The sequence below is a fragment of the Prionailurus bengalensis genome, chromosome B1 (genome assembly GCF_016509475.1).
Source record: "Prionailurus bengalensis isolate Pbe53 chromosome B1, Fcat_Pben_1.1_paternal_pri, whole genome shotgun sequence".
Classification (NCBI taxonomy): domain Eukaryota; kingdom Metazoa; phylum Chordata; class Mammalia; order Carnivora; family Felidae; genus Prionailurus; species Prionailurus bengalensis.
The window spans coordinates 86,030,164-86,049,973 of record NC_057344.1 but is presented as its reverse complement, the minus strand read 5'-3'; the positions used below and the strand labels follow the sequence as shown (position 1 = coordinate 86,049,973).

The window sequence follows — 19,810 nt, the reverse complement described above, 5'->3', positions numbered from 1 at the left end:
CAGGGCTTGAACTCTGGAATGGCAAGATCACAACCTGAGCTAAAATCCAGCACTTTAACTGAGCCACCCAGGCGCCTGCCCTGGTTTTGATTTTTACTTGTGAGGTCGGATAAATTTTTACGCATAAGGACAATGTTTCCTTTTTATTGCGTCCAGATTTTGAGTCATTGAATACCTTTCCCTACTCCAGGTTCATCTATATTTTAATACTCATATAATTTTATTATTTCTTTTTTATTATAGTTTTTTATACTATTATACTATTATACTTTATTATACTTTTTATTATAAGTTTATTATTTGAAGTTTATTTTTCTGTAACATGTAATTATTTCTTTAAATGGCTATCTAGTTGCCCCAATATCATCAGAATATCTCTTTGCCCAGTGATTTAAGATACTGCTTTTATCATTTACTAAATATCCATATTTACTTGGGTATATTTCTGGACTTTCGATTCTATTTCACTGATTTGTGTAGTGCTAGCACAAAGTATCACACTATTTTAATTATAGAGGCTTTGAAAAATGTTTTAGTATCTGGTTGTTTCAGATGCCCTCTTAGCACTTCCTTTTCAGTGCTTTTCTAGATATTCCTGAATGGGTTTTTTTTTTTCCATATGAATTTGAATATCAATATGCCAACCTCCAGGAAAAAAAGGATTGTTCGCGTTATTTATTGGAATCACAATGAAATTTTAAGTTAACTTAGGAAGAACTAATATTTTGATGAGATATCCTGTCCAAGAAGAGAGAGGTCTATTTGCTTGAGTCTCCTCTTGCATCTTTAGGAGAGTTTCATAGCCTTCCTCATATAGGTTTTACACAGTAGTTTACCTTTAGATCAACTTTATTGAGATTTACATACAATAAATATCATTCATTTAAAGTTTACAATTTGACAGGTGTATGTATACACCTTTGAAATCACTTCCACAATCAAAATACAGGATATTTCCATCACTTTCAAACGGTTTCCTGGTTTTGTACATTTCTTCCTAGGTTTGTTCCTGAATCTTTTTCACTGCTGTTATAAAAGAGATTTTCTCATTCATCACATAATCTAAGGATTTATTTTCACTTTTAAGAAGTTACTCATTTATATATATATATATTATATATACATATATATATGTAATTTTTTTTTTGAGAGAGAGTGCACACATGAGCAGGAGTGGGGGAGGGGGAAGTAGAGGAAGGGAGAATCTGAGAATCTCAAGCAGGCTCCATGTCCAGCACAGAGCCCGACGTGGGGCTTGATCCCACGACCCTGAGATCATGACCTGAGCTGAAATCAAGAGTCTGACATTTAACTGACTGAGCCACCCAGGCACCCAAGTAGTTAATGATTTTTGAATGCCAAATTTATATCCTGATTCCTTGCTAAATTATTTTATTTGAATTAGTTTTGTTATTAAGTCCCCTGACTTCTTCAAGCAGAATTTTACTTATTTTCCAATTCTTATGCCTATAATCTTTTTTTGTTATCAAATTTCACTGGCTAACATTGCCAGAACAATTTAACAGTCCTGAAGATAGCAGGGGATCATTTGCTCTGTTTTCTGATGTTAGTAGAAATGCCTCCAGTGTTTCCCCATTAAATAAAGAACCATTTTTAGGATTGAGGTACATACCTTGTATTTATGATTGTCAGATTTAGCAAATTAAAATACACAACACCCCATGAGATTCTAATTTCATATAAACAAGTAATTTTTTAGACATACTTTTAGACATGCATTTTTCATATGTGTTTTTTATCTGGCCCTTAATTTTATCATGTTAAGAAAGTATCCATTCATTGCAATTTTCTTCAATATTCTTATTGAAAATAGGTCTTCCCTTTTTTCAAAGGCTTTTTTCAGCATCTATGGAAGTAATCATTTGATTCTTCTCCTTAGACCTATTAGTAAGAATCCTACCCAGATTTTTGCACCTCTGGTATTAAAAAAACCAGGTCATGGTATGTTGTTTTCTTAACGTGGCTTGGGAATTTATTTCTAATATTGCATTTAAGATTTTTGCATCAGTTGTCATAAATGGTATAGGTCTGTGGTTTTCTTTTTTGTGCTATCATTATTAGGACCAGGTATTCATGTTATACTTACATCATTAAAAGAATTTGTGAATTTTCCTTTATTTGCATACTCTGAAACAATGTTAAAACATTGGGACTATCTGGTTTCTAGGAGTTTAGTTAAGTTCCTCTGTGCAATCATCTGGGCCTGGTGGCTCTTTGTGCTTATAATTTCTCAATAAATTTCTGTTTCTTCTATGAAAATTTATTGGTTTAAACTTTCTGTCTCACATCTCCAAAGGCAAGGGAATTAAAAGCAAAAATGAACTATAGGGACCTCATGAAGATAAAAAGCTTCTGCACTGCAAAGGAAACAATCAACAAAACTAAAAGGCAACTGACAGAATGGGAAAAGGTATTTGCAAATGACATATCGGACAAAGGGCTAGTATCCAAAATCTATAAGGAACTCACCAAACGCCACACCCGAAAAACAAATAATCCAGTGAAGAAATGGGCAGAAAACATGAATAGACACTTCTCTAAAGAAGACATCCAGATGGCCAACAGGCACATGAAAAGATGCTCAACTCACTGCTCCTCAGGGAAATACAAATCAAAACCACACTGAGATATCACCCCATGCCAGTCAGAGTGGCTAAAATAAACAAATCAGGAGCCTGTAGATGCTGGAGAGGATGTGGAGAAACAGGAACCCTCTTGCACTGTTGGTGGCAATGCAAACTGGTGCAGCTGGTCTGGAAAACAGTGTGGAGGTTCCTCAAAAAATTAAAAATAGATCTACCCTATGACCCAGAAATAGCACTGCTAGGAATTTACCCAAGGGATACAGGCACTTGTACCCCAATGTTTATAGCAGCACTCTCAACAATAGCCAAATTATGGAAACAGCCTAAATGTCCATCAACTGATGAATGGATAAAGAAATTGTGATTTATATACACAATGGAATACTACTTGGCAATGAGAAAGAATGAAATATGGCCCTTTGTAGCAACATGGATTGAACTGGAGAGTGTTATGTAAGTGAAATAAGTCATAAAGAGAAAGACAGATACCATATGTTTTCGCTCTTATGTGGATCCTGAGAAACTTAACAGAAGACCATGGGGGAGGGAAAGGAAAAAAAAAAAGTTAGAGAGGGAGGGAGGCAAACCATAAGAGACTCTTAAAAACTGAGAATAAACTGAGGGTTGATGGGGGGGGTGGGAGGGAGGGGAAAGTGGTTGATGGACATTGAGGAAGGCACCTATTGGGATGAGCACTCGGTGTTGTATGGAAACCAATTGGACAATAAATTTCGTATTTAAAAAAAATTTTTTTTAAACTTTGTCTTTACTCACATCAATTTTGGTAAACTGCATTCTAAGAAATCCTCATTTTATCTGGGCTTTTAGAAAGAAAACTAGTATCAGCAAAACAAAAACCTATCAGCTCACATAAACTTCCTCATAATTTGTTGCCTATGACTGGCTATTAATAAGACAACATCTAAAAATGTAATTAGTTTTCATAGGAAAATCCCTGCCCAGATAATTACTGAAATTCTGCCACAGGGTGGACGGTCCATATTAAGAGTGTACAACAAACCCTGAGATACTTTTATACACCTATGTTGGTAGAGGGTTAACTCTCTCCCTCTCCCCAAGAGTGTAGTCACATTTACTATTACTGCTAATATTAGTTATATTACCATGTTACTGTTTACTTCAATGGTAAATAGTGGAGTTGTTGGTAGCTTATCTCAATACTTGAATTTTTTGTAAAAGGGAATTTTACCTATCATGTCTCCAAAGTTTGCAGAGCTTCTATTTACTTCAAAAGTAGTGTTTGAGGGGGGGAAAAAAAGATTTCAGTAGAAATTTGTCTGAATGTGGTTTCTACAAACTCATCTGTTATATTGAGCCAAGGGCATAAATATATCATGTGCTTTCATACATATGCTTGAGGGAAAGTGACTTTTAAAAGCAAAATCAGTATGAATGTTATAAAACAATGCCCAAAACAGCCAATAAGTGCTATTTGCTCTGCTATATCCCAGATGAGTGTCAGGGATTCTCCAAATCACCCCTTTCTCAGACACCTCAGTCCAGGGACCATGGGTGAGGAGTGAAATGGTCCAAACGTCCAGCAATTGGGCAGAAGAGATGGGGATGGAAACTGGGGGTGTCTCTCCTGGCTACACTATGAACATTTTCTGGAAATGCTTTGTGTTGACTGCCAAAATTCTCTGTTCTGGAATCATTTCATTAAGGGCAACAGTTATTGTGTTGAATCTTTAAGGCTTCTCTTCAACTTCTTTTTTTTTTCTTCTAGCATCTGCCACAGGTAACATCCATATAATGTCTTTTCTTCTTCTCCCCCCACCAATCACCCTAACCCAGATTCACTGAAATATACTTGACATGTTGCTTCTTCTTTTCTAAAAGAGGAGACTGAAATGGACACATGTGAACAGTTCATCTTTCATATTCTTTTTATATGTTGGTATGTGACACAGTTCATACTGAGGTAAATATGTAAAGTTTTGGCACTCAAGGATAGGTAATACACAATAGGAAGTACAATTTTCATATTTTATTGATGAATAAGAAGGAAGAAGAAATATCTCTTATTATCTCTCAAAATAAATAAAATAAAACTCAACAGAATAACAAGAAGAATAGTGGAGTTTAATAGACTCCTATAAGAAACTGATAATCAAGCAGACAAAAATTAGGAAGAATTTTAAAAACCTGAATAAGTAAATTAAAAAGCCTGATATAAGAGAATTCTGCACCCAATAATTGGGAATATTTAAGAAGACGTTTTCAAAGCACAAAGCACATTTATAAGAAACAAATGAATGCAACATATTTAAAAGGGAGTCTACAGACACTATACATTCTTTTCAAATTCACATGAAACATAAGCATTCTTAATAATTCTCAAATCTCACCACACAGATAAAAATCCACTAAGAACAATGTAATTAAATGAGAAATCAACAGTAAAAGATGGCAAAAACCAACATATTTGAAGAAAAAAAAAAAAAAAAGAAAACACTCCCAAATAACCCATGAGCTAAGAAAGTAATAATAAGAGAAATTACAAAATCTTTTAGAACTGAATGACTATCGGAATACATAAATATCAAGAGGTTGGTAAACCAGTTCAAACAGCACTTTAGGGGTAGGTTTATAGTTTTAAATGCACTTATTTAAAAGACAAGAAGATATTGTGGCACTGCCAGACCCAGGCTTAAATTGTGCTTTCTTTAGATGTCCTAACAAAATGGATAAGAACATATACAAATTTACACAGAACCTGTCCATGACAAGTTTGTGAACTATTAGCTATTTATTAAGATTATGTGATAGCATAACTACGTCAACAAAATTCATTTCTCAATTTTCAAAAACTTCTCTGCTTTTACTATTTTTTTAATTAAATTATAATAGTAAGGGTACAAACATCATGAATAAACACTGTAATTTTCCTTGACATAAGAGGGAGCTTAACACTTTCAAACCTACAAGTGTGTTAATTTCTGAATTCTCTTCTATATAATTATGCATTTTCATTATTATAATTTCTGAAAGATGCCATGAGAAATCAGGCTTTTCTGAGGTTCCAATGTATTACAGAATTTTTCTTGTTATGCTTATTATCTTCATATTTTCTGAAATAAAAACAAGAAATGTATAGTATCTAGAAAATTAATTAAATAGAAATTAATTAATTCACAAGGATATAATTATTTTTATGAAAAATTTTGATAACATTCTTTATTCTATCCTTTTGACCACTCTTTTACCTTATAAGTAGAGAAGAATATTTAAATTGGCAAATACATGATTCTTAAGATGTATTAGACAATATCAATTTTTATACCATCATGGTGTTAAAATTATTGAAAGTAGATTTCCATCACTGGGATACCTGGGATTATCACTAAAGCCAACCAACTGTTATAGATAAGGTACAAATATTTTTAAATAAACTCTACACCTAACATGGGGCTCGAATTCACAACCCCGAGATTAAGAGTTGCATGCTCTACTGAGCCAGCCAGATGTCCCTAATATGACAATATCCAGATATCTTTAAACATTCACTTTATTTTTATAATTTAAAATATAAATAAATATAGGAAAGATTTAACATTGAAACATAAACATAAAATTGAAACATAATAATCTTTTAACACTAATATATGAAAGAAAATCAGAGACTAAATATAAAATTAGAACTGGAGAAATTTTGCTGTGAATGCAAGAAAATATGAGTACTACATTTCATATTAAATTAGCTTTGAATTTCTTATTAGTCAAAGGGAACAAAAATACCCACAATGGGCCAAAGAAATCATGACTACTCCTTGGGAAAGAATATCCTTTTTCTAATTAAGAGAAAGTTGTCACATGTATCTTTACATTAAAAAAAAACAAAACAAAACTTTAAATAATAGTCTTGAAAAACATGCAAATATGCCATATGTTGTTATTCAGTAAAAGTCAAAGGCATAAACTCAAATAATTCAATTAAAGCATTTTGATGGGAGATATCTATCTACCTCCTTTCCCTCCATCACCTCCAACGAGGCTTAGTAGATTTAGCAACAGCAATAAAACAAATGGGTCACACATACAAAAAAAAGTGATTGTTTAACTAAATTCAAAGTTAATTAAGTATCCTGTATCTTATTTGGTAACCCTACTTCAACACATTGAAACACTTTGCCCTATGCTCAGTGAGCCACAGTAAAACAAAAATACCTTTTCATGTAGGATGCAGCGCTGGCAAATTATAAAAACACACTATTCTCTTGCTTACCAACTAATAGAAAAACTAAGTATCTTATTTGAGTTTTCAGAAATTATTCATACAGAAATATTTTAGTTGTTTCTAAATCTCTTTTATGTTTATTATAGACGTAGAACATGAAATGATAAAGAACATTTAAATTGATGGCAGGCAAAATTTTTAAAAATTTAAAACTTAGAATATTCATCACCAAGATAAATGTTTTATTAAATTATTATTATTATTATTATTTTTGAACTGCAAGGCTGTTTTGAAAAGGCTGCAAGGCCTTTTCGCCCCAGGCAACTGATACACATAGTCTTCTCTAAGGAAAGCTGAATGAGCCACCCAGATGTAACTAGCAACTAGGGCAGGCACTGGGTGAACCTATGTCCTAGAACAAAGCTCTTTGGGACATAGGTTGCGATGTTGGTGCCCCTTCACTCAAACCACTGGGAAAACAAAAAATGGAAAAAAAACACTCCAACAGAAAACAATCACAGCCTAGTCACCCACATACTCTACAACAGAGTTTTTTTCTTTAAATGTTTATTCATTGTGCAAGAGTGCACACACGCACGTGTGAAAGGGGTGGGGCTGGGGACAGAGGATCTGAAGTGGGCTCTGTGCTGACAGCAGAGGGGCTCGAATTCATGAACCATAAGGTCATGACCTCAGCCGGAGTCGGAGCTTAACCGACTTATGGTGGCCATAAGCCAACAAATTCTATCCATGTACCAAAAACTCTCAGGAAGCCTCATTCCTTTCAATTTTATAAAGGAATATGAAGATAAATGCAGTGTGGGGAAAGGAGTGGGGAGGGAGAGGAATTAAAATTACCCATATTTGCCACCAGACAACCAAGAATCACTAAATATTTGAGGAAAGTGTGTAACCTAACAGACAGATCAAAATAGACAAGCAGATTTTTCTGGTCACAGAAAAAACAGCGCATTCAGAATGCAGAAGAGAACTTTAAAAATGTTTCATAAGGGGCACTTGGATGGCTCAGTAGGTTAAGCATCTGACTTCGGGTCAGGGTATGATCTCATGGTTCGTGAGTTCAAGAACCACATCAGGCTCACTGCTGTCAGCACAGAGCCTGCTTTGGCTTCTCTGTCCCACTCTCTCTCTGCCTGTCTCCTTCCTGCACTCTCTCTGTCTCTCTCAAAATAAATAAATAAACTTAAAAAAAAATAAAAATGTTTCATAAAGAGATCTAATAGTATTCTGAGATTTGAGAATAATTGTATCCACAACACAAGTAGATGCTAGGGAAAAAGGAATAAAATAAAAATAAAGTAAACATTCATTAGAAAAGCTAGTCAAGGAATCCACCTAGTGCATAGAAAAACCAATGATAGAACATAGTAAATAAAAGCTATGACATATAGAAGATCAATTCAGTAAACTTAATATTTGATTATTCTTTCAGAAAAGAAAACTCAGAAAAGAAAGGGGCAAAATAATCAATGTCATAATATCCCATCAACTGAATGAATATTTGCATCTCCTTCCTCAAATTCGTATGTTGAAGCCTAAATCCTCAATGTATTTGGAAATATAGCCTTTGGCCTTTGGGAGATAATTAGGTCAAAAAGGTGGAATGTTCATGAATGACTTCAGTGCCTTTATAATGGGATAAAGAGACCAGACCTTTCTCTACTCTTGGCCATGTGAGGATATAGTCAGAAGACAGCTGTCTACAAACCAGGAAGTGGGCTCTCACCAAAAGCCCCCATGCTGGCATCCTAATCTTGGACTTCCCAGCTTCTACAAATGTGATAAATAAATTTCTGTTGTTTAAGCCACCCAGTTTGTGTTTTTTTTTTTGTGTGCGTGTGTTTTGTTTTTTGTTATGGCAGCCCAAACTGACTAAAACATAATAAAAATGAATAAGTATCTAAATTTTCATCTATACTGCAGGAAAAATAATGTGGACACATAAAAATTAGCAGCATAAGTGTATTATTTAGCAATATAAAGAAAACTACCAAGCATTTAAGCCAGAATGATTAAATGTCCTTGCCTCTGGTGAGTCAGATAAGGATGGGGAAAATGCAGAGGATTGTTGCTCTTTTTATTAATGTTCAGCCGGATATATGTATATTGCTTAATAAATATAAACAAAGCTAAAAATCTGATACGATTGAATTTTATTCCATTTTGAAACGCACCCTTTGGAAAATGGAAGGGGTAACCCATTCTGCAGCTCTTTCATCAGTTTGGAAACACCTAATTTTAAATATCTAAAAATGTTAGCAAAAGGACAGTTCCCGATTTCCCTGAAATTGTTTTTGATAGGGAAATCTGGTTGCAGTGGAGGGTGCTGAAGGCATTTCAAATTCCTAATGTGGGAGGGACAAAATGAGGTGGTGGTGGTCTCTTGCTGTTCTTGCAGGAAAGAAGGGAGACCTTCCGAAAGGAGCTTGTTAGAAAGACAGGTGACTGAGAGGGTAACAGATAAAGAAGTTGCCTGGGAAATTTGTTACCTGCGCTACCTTCTTCAAATTTTGCTGACCTCAGTCCCACTAAAAAAATAAAACAAACAAACAAACAAACAACATGATGCAGGTCTAATTGAACTCACAGAATGCAGGGTTATCTTCATGGAAATGCACATTTTCATGGTGAAGTGGTATGTATATAAATAATGCATACTTTTGGTTATATACTATGTGCCTTTTTAATTTATTTTTATTTTTTTTAAGATTTTGATGATTTTTATTAGTAGTTTTATTTATTTTTTAATTTACATCCAAGTTAGTTAGCATATGGTGCAATAATGATTTCAGGAGTACATTCCTTAATGCCCCTTACCCACTTAGCCCATCCTCCCTCCCACAACCCCTCCAGCAACCCTCTGTTCTCTATATTTAAGAGTCTCTTATGTTTTGTCCCCCTCCCTGTTTTTATATTATTTTTGCTTCCCTTCCCTTATGTTCATCTGTTTTGTATCTTAAAGTCCTCATATGAATGAAGTCATATGATATTTGTCTTTCTCCAACTGACTAATTTCGCTTAGCCTAATACCCTCTAGTTCCATTCACATAGTTGCAGATTGTGCCCCTTTTACCGTTGAAGTATCAAATGTTAATTCTGCATGAACACCCTTCCATCCATAGAAATCATTCCGAGGGAGTGTCAGATGGAAAGCATATGAGACCAGATGAGAAGGGGAGGATTTCAAATTCCAAAACACACTGGCACCAGCTACTAAAAAGGTGAGAGTAGCTCTAAGGATGACCCAAACTCAAGAGACAGTGGATATAGGGGAAGAGGCAAGGGCCCTGGGGTTAACTGCAGAGTCACAGTTGGAATATATGTGCTTATGCAGAGCAGCAGACATCAGAAACGACCATTCCCCAGCAGAGGCACTGGGTGCGGGTGTTTCCAGTGGAGAAGCAAGAAGGGTCTTCCCTACTGAGAAAAAAAAGCTTGTGTGCACAGGGAGCAGCAGTAGACTGCCCCATTCCTCCCACCAATAGTGGAGGAAGGCGACAGAAAACAGAGTCAGCATTCACAGACGAAACAAACAGAGAGTCTCAACAAGCAGGAAACAAAATCTCAATTCAGCGGAAAACTGAGGTCAGTCAAGGAAACAGATGCCACTGGAGGTATTCTGAATAAAGAAGTAGACTTAATGTAGATGGAGCAAACTGGAAGTGAACCCAATTGTTGGAAGGATTGGGGGAGCAAAGGTCAAGAAGGCACGTTCAGGAAATCTGGAAGTACGAGGGTCATATGGAAACCACGGCAGATGATCTCAGCTGCCTGGCAGCAAGTGTGATCTCAATTTCCTGTCCACAGCAGGCAACTGTTACCTTCTCTGCTGTCTTCCACATCTACTGGGACTATCTCTCACTGACAGAATCTAACATGGCACTTTGTGGGGAAAGATATTCTGTACTGCATGAGTTTTCCCCTGAGAAACAGGGGAGATGGAGAGAAGGATGGCGATGATGCAGAACTAACAATAAGCATAGAAAGTGGTTAAAATAACGAATTACACATATACTAATGTGCTAATGTTTAAGTGTAACTAATTGTCTCAGAGATAGGAAGGGTACTGTGTACATAAAAAGAATCAGCTGAAAGTCCTGGAAATTAAAATTTTGTTTTTGGAAGTTAAAAAACAAATAGGCCAAAGAGTCAAAGTTCAAGAATGAACTAGTAGGCTGCCTAATAAAGACGGTGAATCAGGCACAAGTATTTACTTTCACTCTTTCTAGAAGTCACACTTAACCTTCAGGGTCAGTTAAAAATACAGGATCTTACAAACAGAATGGGAGGGGAAACAATGGCAACAGAATGGAGGTCTGTGAAAGCTGTATGGAAACAGAAGTACCATCTGCAGCAGAGAAACCCCCCTACTGCTAAAAATGGAGGTGAAGATGGGGCAAAACTGTGAGACTGGCTTGCAAGTCTGAGGTAGTTGAAGCTCTAAATACCCTCTTCCGCCCCATGGAGCGAAGTGATGATCTTCTCTTCACTCTTGAAGGGTAATTCTCTGAAAACGCAAACATAGGGTATCTAGACTCAAACCAGGGTAAGGATAACAATGATAAACAAGACAAATAAGTGAATATTGACAAAGTGAACACCGAAACCCCTACTATCTTTGCCTACTGGGCTCCCAGATTCTCTAGCAATTTAATTAGCCCATGAGGCAAAACTTAGAGACACGAACAGATGATTCCTTAGGGAAAGAGCCTAGCCACTCCTCCCCAGACAGTGAAACTGACAGGTTCAGCCATGTGCTCAGGGCCTCCAACCACCTTTCTCCTTTTGAACATACAATCTATGATCACTACATACCTGAGGAAATCCTTCAACTTGAAGAACAGAGACCAAAAACAACAATAACAACAACAACAACAACCCAACTTGGAGGAAATAGAAACTATGCAGGAATAAGAAGCTTAAAAAAATATTTTAAAAATATTAAAATCCTCAGAGGGTTAAGTAGAAGTATTTCAATCATAAAATAAAAACCAAGGGTTATAAAAGAGGACAATGACATTAGGAGAACAAAAGGAGTTCTTCAGACATTAAAGCTACAATAGCAAAAACAAACAACCAAACCAACCAATCAATGAAAACTGCCCTGCTTCCCAAAAAACAAAACAAAACAAAAAAAGCACTCATAAAAAGAATATAAGGCAAAATTCAGAAAAACTTTCAGAGAGTGAAGCAAATAGAAAGAAAATAGGAAGGAGAAAGTAAGAGACAGAGAGAACATCAATCTAAGGAATCTTACATTTGAAATAGGGTTCCTTAAAAAGAGCATAGAAAACAGAGGGAGAAATTTATCAACAAAATAATTTCTGAATATTTTCCAGAATCGAAACATGAGTTTTCATATTAAAAAGCCCTACCAAATATTAAGCACAATAGATAAAAATAGACCTATCCTATCATCATTAAATTGTAGAATCTCAAATAGAAGAAAAGTTTTAAAGATCTACGGATGGGAAGATTGGTCTGATACCAAGGAACAGGAATTAGAATGGCTTTAACTACTTTTCATCAGTTACAGTCTTGAATACCTTAAAAAATCAGAATTCAGAATCCTTTGCCTACCCAACCTAACAATTAAGTTTGATAGACTGCAGTCATTTTAAGATGTTTTAGTTTTCCAAGAATTTACCTGCTACACAATCTTTCTCAAGAAATTACCAGGAAGAGGGGAGTGTGCTTTACTAAAACAAATGAGTTGACCAAGAATGATACAGATTTGAGATATAGAAAACAGGAAAATCAACTGCCTGGTTCCTAAGATATATGCTAGAACTGGTCAGAGGCTGCAGGAGAGAGATTTTTCAAGGTTAGGAAGTGGTAGAAATGCAGAAAAGCATTCAACAATATTCAACATTCAGCCATGATTTTTAAAATGTTTCAATACATCAGGAACAGATTTAGATAATTTGCAGGGAATCTGAGGATGAATTAGTGATAAGTACATTGAAATAAAGCAAACTTAAAACAAAAAAAGCTGCATAATAAAGGAAAAATAGAGCATACCATGCAGTTTAAGTGTAAACAGGTTTTATATTCTCATTATGAAATCATTGAATACTGAACTAAGCAATGACATAACTATATGGACAGAGTGGAGGTTTGAGTGGAGTGACCTGTATCAAGGTGAAAGTTTTTCATTCATTGAAAGGCACTGTTAAGAAAATGAAAGAGCAAGTCATAAGCAGAGACCATGTATGTACAAACAAAAGTAAACAGGTGAACAACCCACTTTTTTAAATGGGCAAATACTCAGACATTTCAAAAACTATATACTACATTTCATTAAAATCCATATTTGGTAAATATCTATATTTCATTATACACACACACACACACACACACACACACATACATACATGCATACATACAGCTAGTACATGAAAAGATGCTCAACATCATTTGCCATCAAAGAAATACAAATTAAAATCATAATAAGATGTCAGGATCTGCCTTTTCTAGAATTCCACATTGAATCACAGAGTATACAGTCTTTTGCATCTGGCTTTTTTCATTTAGCTTTAGAGATTCATCCATAGTGTTGCATCTATTGATAAGAATGAAGCTTCAAACTGAGATCTATTGTCTCCAAATTCATTGTATGTGTACAGTATATGATAACAAGGAAAATACTCATCATTCTCAAACAAAATATTAGAGAGTATATCAGAAAGTTATATGTATAAAGTTTTAAAAATACACAAAATATGATTATAAAATAAAGCTAATAAATATCTGATAATTTTCTATATATTTATATCAATTTTTATACTTACCACTATATTATCAAAGGCTTAATTTTTTATATGAGATAGTCTCTTAGCCACTATGAAGAAAGTTGAGAACTAAGACTAATCCTCATTATGTCATTTTTTCCAAAGACTGATGCTGATCATTTTTAAAGAAGGTACTCGAATTATGAAACTCCTAATAATAAATATCCTGTTAGAAAATTTTAAAATAATATGATTAAATAATTATAATAATTAAAGTAATATATATTTTAAATATATACAATCCACATTGGACATGTCACTAAATTGTTATTTATTTCTATTTTACATGGTGTGAGGTATAAAAAGGTAAAAAGCTAGGTTATAACATTAAAATATGAGTGATTAGATAAATATTCTACTTAATCGGTTGTAAATTTACAAAGGTAAGGTTAAAACAGCTCATCAAGCAAAAAAATACAATGGAAGAAAAGAGTTCCATTATAACAGCACCAACAAATAGAATGGTATAGACCAATTTCTTTCTGCATCACCTGCAGCTATGTTTTATGTATTTTTATGGTGTTATTTTTTGCATGCAGATTCATAAATTTTCAATATACCAGACACTTGTCTGTTTTGCTTAATGAATACTTTCAATCTAGAATTTCACCTTGCATAATAGCTAATAGCTAACATCTACTAAATTCACACTATGTTTCAGGCAGTGTTCCAAAGAACTCAGTACAATAAATATATAGAGATAAGGAGTAGAAAAGGTGGAAGGAGGGCTGATCATAAGTAATGAATGAAATGATGAGAGTATGTGCACGTGCATTTCTCTCATTTCAACTGCCAAAGATTAAAGCAATCATTTGCTTTGTTGTGTGAAGAAATGAAGGGAGAGATGTCAATAGTATTTCAAAGGTGGAAAACATCTTAAGGATCATCGAATTTAAACTTCTTCTTACAGACTGAAGAGAGCACAGAGGACATAGGTCACCATAACTAAAAACTAGGTGTTTTGACTCTGAAGTCTTTGCTTCTTCTACCCTACCGAGATGCTAATTCAATTATAAATAACATTGTTTCCAAAAATGATGGAAAATTTAAGAATGATAAAAACCAAACAATACCAAAAAATCAAATTTTTGTTGATACAATAAATAGTGATCTGAAATAAGAATGTTGATACATCTAAATTAAATAATAGGGACATTTTATTTGGAAATATTCTTGTCTAATTTTAAATATTAGACTAAAATAGTGAGTATATTATGATTTTTTTTTCAACGTTTTTTTAATTTTATTTTTGGGACAGAGAGAGACAGAGCATGAACAGGGGAGGGGCAGAGGGAGAGGGAGACACAGAATCGGAAACAGGCTCCAGGCTCCGAGCCATCAGCCCAGAGCCTGACGCGGGGCTCGAACTCATGGACCGTGAGATCGTGACCTGGCTGAAGACGGGCGCTTAACCGACTGCGCCACCCAGGCGCCCCTATGATTTTTAAAACATGTTTTTAGTCATTACTTGAATTGCACAGCTGTTACATAATAGTAAGGCAAAGAAGTTAACATAGGCTAGATTTTTCTAACCATGACAGACAACTTGGGTCTTGAAAAGATGATTGCTCTTCACAACATATAGCTATCGTAAGATGAACTATGTTTAAACAACCATATTTCACAGTCTCTCTCATGTTTCCATCTCTCCTTTCCTAAACAATATTTTATAAGTTCACAAGACATTATATATTACTCAAGTAACATTTCAAAATCTTACTTTGGAATATTGTTCTCTTCCAGAGAATGACGACTGTATACCCACATGCTGGAAAAGAGAAGGTTTATATCGAATACGAATTTGCTTATTTCGTTCTGCACATTTTTCCTGGGGAAAAAGAGAAACAATAATCTTCTGTAACAACCCAAATACTCCTTTTTATTGCTTTTATGGATGGAAGAATTCTGTATTATATTAGCTTTTGCCAGAGTTCTATTTTAATACTTAAACATTAAATAAAACTTTATTACTTAGATTTTTCTTCATAAGAATAATAAAAGTTGAGGTACAAAAAGGTGTTAGTTAAAGCATGCATTTTCTTGAACTCTGCCATAGAAAATCAGGCTACTGCTGTACCAACTATAATTTTCCACTCCCTTCTTGTTATTTCAACAACATAAATGAATTTTTTTTTTCTATCCATTCTCTCAGACTATATTATTCTTTGTCTTTTCATATTAATTAATTCCTACACTGTTACACCCCCCTCAATGTATTAAGTAGAAAAAAAAATGATTAAAACAACCAATATTATGCTTTATAGAAAAAAGATTTGGTTAATCTCATTAAAAATAAAAATAAGAAAGATGACCTGTGAAACCACCCCTTAATATTACAAGCAAACATTTGAAATTATTATGATCACTGAGAATTACTTTACATACTGTATACTTAAAAATTCATAAAAATCCATCTCAAATTTATATACTCAATATATTCAAGTATAATTAACATAGTGTTGTATCAATTTCAGGTACACAATATAATGATTCAACAATTCTATATATTTCTTAGTGCTCATCAAGATAACTGTTCTCTTAATCCCCTTCACCTATTTCTTCTATCTCCCCACCCACCTCCCGCTCTGGCAACCACCAGTTTGTTCTCTATATTTAAGGTTCTGTTTGTCAATCTCTTCGTTTGTTTGGTTTCTGAAATTCCCCATGAGTAAAATATTATGGTATTTGTATTTCTCTGATTTATTTTACTTAGTATTATACCCTCTAGGTCCACCCATGTTGTTGCAAATGGCAAGATTTCATTCTTTTTTATGGCTGAGTAATTTTCCATTGTATATATACCACACCTTTATCCACTCCTCTCTTGATGGATACTTGGGTTGCTTCCATATCTTGACTATTGTAAATAATGCTGCAATAAACACAGGGGTGCATATATCTTTTCCAATTAGTATTTTGTTTTCTCTGGGTAGATATCCAATATTGGAATTACTAAGTCATATGGTAATTCTATTTTTAATTTTTTGAGGAGACTCCATACTGTTTTCCACAGTGGCTTCACCAATTTGCATTCCCACCAATAGTGCACAAGGGTTCCTTTTTCTCCACATCCTTGTCAACACGTTATTTCTTGTCTTTTCTATTTTAGCCATTCGAACAGGTGTGAGGTGCTATTTCATTGTGGTTCTGATTTGCATTTCCCTAATAATGAGTGATGTTGAGCATCTTTTCATGTGTCTGTTGGTCATCTGTATGGCTTCTTTGGAAAGTATTCATGTTATCTGCCCATTCTTTAATCGGATTAGTTGGGAGTTTTTTGGTGCTGAGTTGTATAAGTTATTTATATATTTTGGATATTAACCCTTTATCTGATATATTATTTGCAAATATCTTCTGCCACTTGGTAGATTGCATTTTTGCAATCTTTAAACAGCAGGCTTACTTAAATGTATTTCTACGCAGCACAAACATGTAGGAAAGTATTATATTAAAGGATTGTTTTTATAACTGTAAAGTATTTAAATAATCTAGAGTTAATTTAATTTGAAACTAAGGTCAGATAAAATTAGTTGAGGAGTTAAAAACCAGCAAATATGATAATATTTGCTAAGCTATTAATAGAAGTTCCAATGAGATGGCATTATCAAATGTTGGCTTCCCACAAAATGCCCCTTTAGCTCTGCTAAAGGAAAGCTGAGTTAATTGCTTATTGCAGTAAGGGAGAAACTACCTTAGCAGTGTCTACTCAAGTGTTGTGCTTATTTTTTAATTGGGTTATTTTCCTGTTATTGAGTTTTGGGAATTTTATATATATTGTGAATACAAGTCCTTGTTGTATATGGAATTTACAAATATTTCTTCATAGTCTGTGGTATGTTATCCTCTAACAGTAAAATTTACAGTACAAAAGATTTGAATTTGATGAAATCTAATTTAGTAATTTAAAAAAATGGATCATAGTTTTAGTATCATGTCTAAGAACTCTTCTCCTGGATCCTGAAGATATTTTTTTACACTTCTAAAGGTTTTAAAGTTTTTTTTATATTTAGATAGGTGATCTACTTTGAAATAATGTTTTTATCAAGCAAGATGTTTAGGTTGATATGTAGGTAGGTACATATATACATACCAACATTACATATCAACCTAAACATCTTGCTTACATACATACCTATCTGCATATCACATTTACACACATCCAATCCATGATCATGGTATGTCTATTTCTTTCATCAGCATTTTTAGGTTTTCAGCATATAATCTACATATCTTGTTAGTACACACACACACTCATACATATGTATCATGATAGTCTCTATTATTGATAATTTGTTTTTGAGTCTTCTTTGTCAATCTTCTTGTTGGTTTTCTTGCTCTTTTCAAAGAACTACTTTTATGTTTTCAATTTTGTTGCTTTCTGACTTCATAGCTAATATTTTCTTACTTCTGCTTGATTTGGGTTGATTTTATTCTCTATTTCTAGTTTCTTAAAGTGGAAGCTGAGATTATTAATGCAAAATCTTTCTTCTCTTCTAAGGTAAAGATTTCTTCTAGGATAAATTTCTCCTTAAGCAGTGCTTTAGCTGAATCTCACAAATTTTGATAGGTTGTATTTTCATTTCATTCTATTCAAAGTATTTTCTAATTTCCTTTGAGACTTCCTCTTTCATTCATGGTTTATTCAGGAGTGTATTGTTTAAATTCCAAGTGCTTGCAGATTTTCAGTTATCTTTCGGTTATTAATTTCTTCTTTTTAAATGTTTATTTATTTTGAGAGAGAGAGCGAGCAGGGGAGGGGCAGAGAGAAAGGGAGACAGAGAATCCCAAGGAGGCTCTGCACTTCAGCACAGAGCCTGATGCAGGGCTCGAACTCACGAATCACAAGATCATGACCTGAGCTGAGGTCAGATGCTTAACAATTGAGCCACCTAGGAGTCCCCATGTGTATTTTATTTTTTTATTTTTATTTAAAAAAAATTTTTTTTAACGTTTATTTATTTTTGAGACAGAGAGAGACAGAGCATGAATAGGGGAGGGTCAGAGAGAGGGAGACACAGAATCTGAAACAGGCCCCAGGCTCTGAGCTGTCAGCACAGAGCCCGACGCGGGGCTCGAACTCACGGACCGTGAGATCATGACCTGAGCTGAAGTCGGCCGCTTAACCGACTGAGCCACCCAGGCGCACCCCCATGTATTTTAAAATAATGTGTTTTGTATTGCTGTTGGACGTAGTGCTTTTTAAATATCAATTAAATCCAGATGGTAGATGGTGTTGTTCAATTCTTTTATCTCATTGCTGATTTTCTATGCACCAGTTCTGTTCTTGAGAGAGGAGTGTTGAAGTCTCCAACTATACTTGTAGACTAATCTATTTCTCTCTTTAATTCTGTCATCTTTTGCTGCATGTATTTGAGTCTCTCTTATTAGATGCATACACTTTTAGTATTGTTATATCTTCTTGGTGATTTGACTCTTTTAGTATCTTTCTTGATCCCTGGTCAAATTTTTTGGGTTTTGGCACCAAAGTCTACTTTGATATTAATATAGCTAGTACAAATTTCTTTTTGTTATTGTCTGCAAGGTATTTATTTTTCCATCTTTTACTTTTAACCTATGTATTTCATTATATTTTAACTGAGTACAGACAGCAATAATTGCATAGTGTTTTTTAATCCATTCTGATGAACTATCTCTTAGCTGGTATATTTTGACATATTTAATTTGCATCTATCATTTTATTATTGTTTGTCACTTTTCTTCCACTTTTCACTAAATTTGTGGCCTCTCATTATTTGATGTAGTAGGTATAAGTGTCAGTAAAAATTCTGGATACCAGAACTTAAAAACTAATGCACTCATCAGGTTTAGTTCTGTAAACAAATTTCAGGGAATTACATTAGACAGATAGTATTTTCCTAAAATAGTTTTTATTTACAAAGTAAAGAAATACTCACAGGAGTCTCTCCTGGGTTACACATCTTTACCTGAAAAATGTCCCCCAAAAGCAAATCTACGGGTTTATCTTTGTAGAACATTAAAAAAAAACGCACAAAGTCAGTTAAGTCCTCAGATTTAAATAGCTTTCCTACGAAGAAAAAGTAAACAAATCCAAATAACTCGAGTGTTTATACCATATATTATAAAATAACCCTTATATATAGTTGTTCATTCTATTAACAAGAGAAAGGACCAAAAAATCATTAAAAATTAAATATATCCTTATATAAGTATAT

General features: G+C 34.1%; 1 protein-coding gene across 4 annotated transcripts in view; it reads right to left on the bottom strand.

Annotated features, from left to right (window-relative positions):
- Window positions 1-4,599: 4,599 nt before the first annotated feature.
- Window positions 4,600-19,810, bottom strand: part of MGAT4D (MGAT4 family member D) — a 59,636-nt gene continuing 44,425 nt past the window's right edge. For 2 of the 4 annotated variants that reach the window (XR_006295385.1, XR_006295387.1), the window contains 4 exons: window positions 19,532-19,662; window positions 15,337-15,444; window positions 13,617-13,782; window positions 4,600-5,698 (listed from right to left, as the gene is read on the bottom strand). Coding sequence is in view for 1 of the 4 variants with exons in the window: in XM_043568357.1 (XP_043424292.1) it covers window positions 5,690-5,698; window positions 15,337-15,444; window positions 19,532-19,662 (248 nt within the window). In the remaining 3 variants the exon portion in view is untranslated. The remainder of the gene's footprint in view (window positions 5,699-13,616; window positions 13,783-15,336; window positions 15,445-19,531; window positions 19,663-19,810) is intronic. The other 2 variants (XR_006295386.1, XM_043568357.1) reach the window with 2 other exon arrangements.